Source organism: Phalaenopsis equestris, unplaced genomic scaffold (assembly GCF_001263595.1).
Source record: "Phalaenopsis equestris unplaced genomic scaffold, ASM126359v1 Scaffold000151, whole genome shotgun sequence".
Classification (NCBI taxonomy): Eukaryota; Viridiplantae; Streptophyta; class Magnoliopsida; order Asparagales; family Orchidaceae; genus Phalaenopsis; species Phalaenopsis equestris.
In genome coordinates this window covers 205,235-211,308 of record NW_018164593.1, presented here as the reverse complement: position 1 = coordinate 211,308, position 6,074 = coordinate 205,235, and the positions used below count along the sequence as shown (strand labels likewise).

The 6,074-nt window shown below is 31.5% G+C and overlaps 1 protein-coding gene across 2 annotated transcripts; it reads left to right on the top strand.

Annotated features, from left to right (window-relative positions):
* Positions 1-2,452: 2,452 nt before the first annotated feature.
* LOC110021908 (transcription factor MYB52-like) lies at positions 2,453-3,864 on the top strand. 2 transcript variants are annotated; one of them, XM_020720618.1, is made up of 3 exons: positions 2,453-2,826; positions 2,918-3,334; positions 3,450-3,864. In XM_020720618.1, exons 1-3 carry the CDS (start codon positions 2,712-2,714, stop codon positions 3,626-3,628), a joined length of 711 nt encoding a protein of 236 aa, XP_020576277.1. In that variant the 5' UTR covers positions 2,453-2,711; the 3' UTR covers positions 3,629-3,864. The 2 variants fall into 2 exon arrangements, with proteins under 2 accessions (XP_020576277.1, XP_020576276.1); XM_020720617.1 differs by having other exon boundaries at positions 3,447-3,864.
* The last annotated feature ends 2,210 nt before the right edge of the window (positions 3,865-6,074 follow it).

Below are 6,074 nucleotides of genomic sequence, written 5' to 3'. Positions count from 1 at the left end.
CCACCACCAACATTCTTCGGAGATTTGTAATATTTTCTCAAGTGGCATTTCTTCCTATAGTTCCAACATTCACTCTTGTTTTTTTCTCTCCTTAACCAGGACTTATCTTTCTCTACTTGTCTTGTGCAAAATTCATAGAAGAATTTGATGTTTTAGTGGTCACCTACTTGCAAAACCCTTAATTCAATACAAACCCTGCAATATCATCCAAATTCAATTTCATGTTTTTAAGGAATTAACCACCTCAATAACAAGTCCATCCTAACTATATAGTAACGAATATAACTGTAATATTGTCCTAACCTTGTCATCAAACTTGTGTGGCCAACAAAACACAACTAGTTAATCATAGTGTTGAACTTATTCAAGTTTTCAACCACTGAACTAACATCCACCATCTTCTTATTGAATAATTTTTTCAAAAAAAATTATAATAATGTTTGCAGCCAAATGCTTCTCATACATTATTTAGTGCATATATAAGATCAATAGCAGTCTCCTCATTCATAATGTTGATTGCAATAGATGAGAAAAATGAAAGTCATATCCAATCTAGAGTTGTTCAATCTAGAAATTCTCATTCTTCCAAAGTGATATCACTTTCAGCTTCTCAATGATTCCATCCAATGATAAATATAATTCTTTTTATAAAAAACAAAAGACCAATTTATATTTTCTTGAAAGTAAAGATTGAACCATTGAAATGATCTCAACCTTGTACATTGTTTTGTTAGTCATTGCTTTCACTCAAAACAACAAAATATAGAAACTCCACTCTGATATCACTTGTTTTGAAAGATGTAGATAAATATTAGAAATCCATTTTAGAGATCCAAAGTTTTCAAACAGAAGTGCACAAAACTAAAGAACATAGAGAACACATACAAGATTCAAATTTTAAAATGATAACGAGAAAAAAATGGTGCTACACCACAACAAGAAATTCATTATGAAAAATGAGGATAATTGTATAAATTACATTACAATCATGCCTCTCTACACTTTTGAACTCTCTTTCTTCTCGCCCTTACACAATAGAAATTGAAATCCCATCCTCAACACACATACCTTTGATCAATAAAATAAAAAATTAAATCACATAACTGCATAAATGTAATTATTAGCATTGAGGCGCAGTGGAGCTTTGAATAGCGATGGGGTGTTTACCTTCAATTGTTGCAATTTCATGTTGCCAAATGTGATGGAGCAATGAGGCTTTTACCTCCAATTATTGCAATGCAATGTCATGCTCTCATGCTTCTGAACCTAGATTAGCAAAACATGTGAGGATAGGTCAAGCATGTACGTCCGAACATGATCAGTTTGAAACAACTTGTGCTAAGCATCCGTGAAAGAATGCCGACGAAACCTATCTACAACTAGATATTCAGGTGTGTTTGTATATTCTGGGGTCTAGAGTACTCCTAAGGGGACGTATCTCACTTGGTTAATTGCATTTCAGGGTTGTCCAAGAATACTTTTGACATAAGGTTTTCCACTTAGATTTAAAGTGATGAGCAGCATAAATCCTAGTTAATTCCTTTGATGTCATCTCAAGTAGATTCACCGTTACATGCACGTCAAATAGTTTAGTAAAAAAAATTCAGTGTCAAGGAAACATACAAAAAAATCATGTATTTTAGCTAACAATTTTTTTAGTATTTTTTTCTTTTTATTTTATGCATTTTTTTAGTTAATATTGAAAATTTGAATTGATGAAATATTACATACATATCACACAATTCCTATGCATTTACATAACATTAATAATTACAGGCCTATCAATCAAATATTTAACATCAAATCAAAAGTATTATTATTTTAAAGGGTGAAATATATTCTTAATGCATAAATTTATGCCACCAACGTGTTTTAAATATGAATATCAAACTTTAGATGTCAGATATGTAAATAAATAAAACTAGCGTGATTTGTATGTAAATTTCTCAAAAAAATAATACGTCTAAAAACATGTGACGAAGCGCTGCATATTAGCGCTTTTATCCTACTAATTATAAAGAATTCAACCTATATATATTTATTTATCATCTTTCCGACCATTAATATAATGCATATTTTAATTATATTGTAGAAAAACATTGATTACTACTCCATATTGCCGATTGAATATTACTTCTGCTGTTTGAAGGTGGCTTACCAACAAATTCACATTATTTTTTAGGACTTCCAAGTACCCTGTATCTTTACACACAAATAATCTTACATCATACAAGCAAATGAATATTGGTGGAAAAAGTTTGGTTCTGAGTAGATGTTGTAGGTTAGAAACCTGTGGAGATGTTGAAATAAGAACTGATTTCATCCCACCAAGCAACCTCTCTCTCTCTCTCTCTCTCTCTCTACCTTGTAGCCACACGTAGGATCAACCACCAGTGTAACCATCTCTTCCAACTTCCTTTCTCTTTCTCTCTCTCTCTGTAACGGGATCAAGAAGCCTCTTTCCCCTTAATTCTATTCTAAGTGCAAGTTTTTGAAGAAATATCCGTTCCTTCTCCTTCCTTATAACTACCCGTCTCCCCCCACATCAGAATCTCTCTCTATTTGGTTTATTCTTCAGTAATCATAACCACTTCATCATATATAAAGTCATGATCAATCTACGAAAACCCTAATTCACACCATACATATAAGTACTCATCTCCTACATATATCACTTCATCAACAGACCGACACGTAATTTATTTGTTCAAATGTGCACCAGAGGCCACTGGAGGCCCGAGGAAGACGAAAAGCTCAAGGAATTGGTGGCAAAGTTAGGCCCTCATAACTGGAATACCATCGCCGAGATGCTTCATGGGAGATCAGGTTCAATTTCCTTATATTAATATATACAGCATATATATATATATTTTTTGATTGATTTTAACATGTTACCTGATGCATCAATAAAGCACAGGAAAGAGCTGTCGGTTGAGATGGTACAATCAACTAGACCCAAGAATAAACCGGTGCCCTTTCACAGAAGAAGAAGAGGAAAGGCTTCTTGCTTCACATAGAATTCATGGCAATAGGTGGTCTATCATAGCCCGTCTATTTCCTGGTCGCACTGACAACGCAGTGAAGAATCACTGGCATGTAATCATGGCGAGAAGATCACGCGAGAGATCTAAGCTTCAGCCAAAGCAGTCCTCTATATCTCCAGAATCTCATGTTATACGGAAAGAAAGGAAGGAGAAGATGAACTTTGAATTTCCAAAAGGGCTTTTATTTTCAAGCTTGATAGGTGGTAGACATGGCGGAACTCTGTGTGGTTTTAATCATCCTATTTCTCAAAGCCAAGGGGAATATAGCTATTGGCCTGTAATTCATGAAGGTAAAAATTAAACCTTACGTATGTATGTGTATAAATTATATAATTTATAAATTGAGGATTGAGGCAGATCAACTTTACTAATTGAGAATTATATGTGTTAAATTAATTATAGCAGAAGGAGAAACAAGTAGGGAGAGCTCGATCGAGTTCTATGACTTCCTGCAAGTAAACAGTACTGATTCTAATGAAACTGGAGAGTGTTCGAGGAGAGAGGATGAGGGAGATCAGCATGAGAAAGAGCAGCAGAGCGAAGCTGGAGTTTCTTTCATAGATTTCTTGGCTGTTGGATTTTGACTGGACTTTGCATGGCGATTGCTGGCGGTGGTAGGAAATATAATTATACTTTTTTCTTAATTTATTCAAACAGATGTCATACATGGTTAAGATCCTAACATTGCTAGAACTTATATTATATATGTATATATATGTACAAAATGCTGCGCTATATATGCGCATTTGGGTTGAGGGATTCTCAAGGAAAATTGAGAGTTGGCCTCAGAACGCAAACTTCCTTCACAGTCTTAGATTTTGGTGGGGAAAGAACATATTTATATATATATATATATATATATATATATATGTATAATAAAGCCGTGTGCTTATAAATTATGTATGAGTTAAATGTAAATTAACTTATGGAATTATATATCTATGAAAATTGGAGTTGAATTGCATTTTGTAGTACTATTAATAACTTTTAATTTGAACGTTTGGTTATAGTTTTCATAGGGCTGATCATGCTGCATGAACTAATGTACGTAGTTTGTTGCAAATGAAAAATTCATTTGGAATTTGGAGTCTTTAAGCCATTTTGAATACTTGAAATTAATTATGTCATGAAGAATGTAACTCTTTTGTATAACTAATGGTTAGCAGCTTTCCATGTATCAGCCTATCTGCCTGACAATCCACAATCGATCATGTAATTATCTAGTTAGATTAGTTGAAATTTGTACTTAGTATTTATTGTATGCCATCGGCTACACACCCATGGTCGACAACTTATGAATACTAGGGCTACTTATTTATGAAAACAAAAAGTGTTGAAGTAGTGTTTTTTTTCTTTTTTTTTTTAGCTTTTTGGTAAGTAATATTTAATGTTAAACTCAATCAATACTTTTGTAGCACTGTATGATATGCGACAAAAACATTTATTAGTTTGATCTCCCCGTATTAGATTTGATTCTTTTATTGTTTGTTTTGAAACTAGTCGTAAGAATATATGACTTCAAGTGTCATCTTTTCAAAATTTTAAATTAGGAGAATTTACATATGTACAGCTAATGTTTTATACATGTATATCTTTTTTATTTACATTTAATAGCCTTATCATTAAGTCATATAGAAAAGTCACTAAATTTAATTTGTCTTAAGCGAAATTTATCTTTCCATACATATGTTTTGATATGATTTAGCCCTTTAGATGTTTGGTATTTAATTATTAAAATTTAGATGTTAGATGTGTAATTGCATCAAAATATAGCGGTATATACATCCCATTTTAATATATATAATGAAATTAACTGCTTCTTCAAGTTTGGGGATTTACAAAACAACCAAATAATATTTATTATTTACATTGATAACACCAAAACCATAATATTTATGTGAGCTAATGCATGAAAAGTTGCATTCCACTTTTATAAAATTAGTAACTGTAATATTTTTGATGCGATATTAGACATCATAGTGTAATATTTATGAATGTGAAATAAAAGTGATAGATTTGTTAATAAATAATAATTTTATGGTATGCATGTAAATACCACTTTGATTCATCATTCTTTTGTTTTAATTCATGACTCTTTTTTCCTCCTGGTTTGAGCATCAGAATCGGGTCTACTGTGTTAATCATTCTTTCTTTTTTTCAGTGGAATTTGTGCACTTCTGACTTTTCGTTCTAAAACAGTCGTTATTGATTTTATACAAATTTGGCTGCTTCTGATTTCACGCTGAAAACACATTGGTTTAAGTTCTGCTTGGTATAATGATATTTTGAATTGTTTAATTACACCTTTCTTCTCCATGCCACATTTTTGAATTTCCAGGTATCATATCGAGTTAGGAAAGATTGAAGATTTTAAGCATTTCTTAGTTTGTTTTTCTCAACTTAAATTTTATAGGATTTACTTGAACATTAGCGTTTTATTAAGGTAATCATATATCTATCTTTCTTTAATTGATGGGGGAAAATATCATCACACATAATATTTTCTCGTTGATGACACCTTACATTTTACGAAATTTGCTATAGTTTTATGTTGTTTACCGAAATGGTGCTGTAGTTCTATGGTTTTTCTAATGTTTTTTCTTTACTTCTTACTCAATATTTTCTTATTTTATTTCTTTTTCCTCCATCAATTTGTAATATGATATAAAATTTTGCTATAGTTAACAGTCATGCCTTGAGTTTCGGACTATTATCAAATTGTTAGACGAGCACAAATTTGCAATAAGAATAATTTGCATCCAGTTTCTGACAACTATCAAATTATAAAATGTGCACCTATATCATCAAGATTTTTCATGGACTTCTAAAATCTTGATCACAATTAATTGTTAAGTTTCATAGATCGATTTTCAACCATATTTAAATTTCTATTCCTATATTAAAATTTTTGTTTGCAGATTTAGTTAATGTACTATATGTTTATATAATGTCATCAAAGTAGCAAATAATTCCATTTTTAAATCTTTTCGTCAAAATATGATGATGCACGAATTTTATCTTTTGAAGGTC

Coding starts and splice junctions, on each gene's coding strand:
- LOC110021908 (XM_020720617.1), top strand. CDS start 2,712: ATGTGCACCAGAGGCCACTGGAGGCCCGAGGAAGACGAAAAGCTCAAG. Junction 2,827..2,917: donor GATGCTTCATGGGAGATCAG/GTTCAATTTCCT, acceptor AATAAAGCACAG/GAAAGAGCTGTCGGTTGAGA. Junction 3,335..3,446: donor TTGGCCTGTAATTCATGAAG/GTAAAAATTAAA, acceptor AATTAATTATAG/CAGAAGGAGAAACAAGTAGG.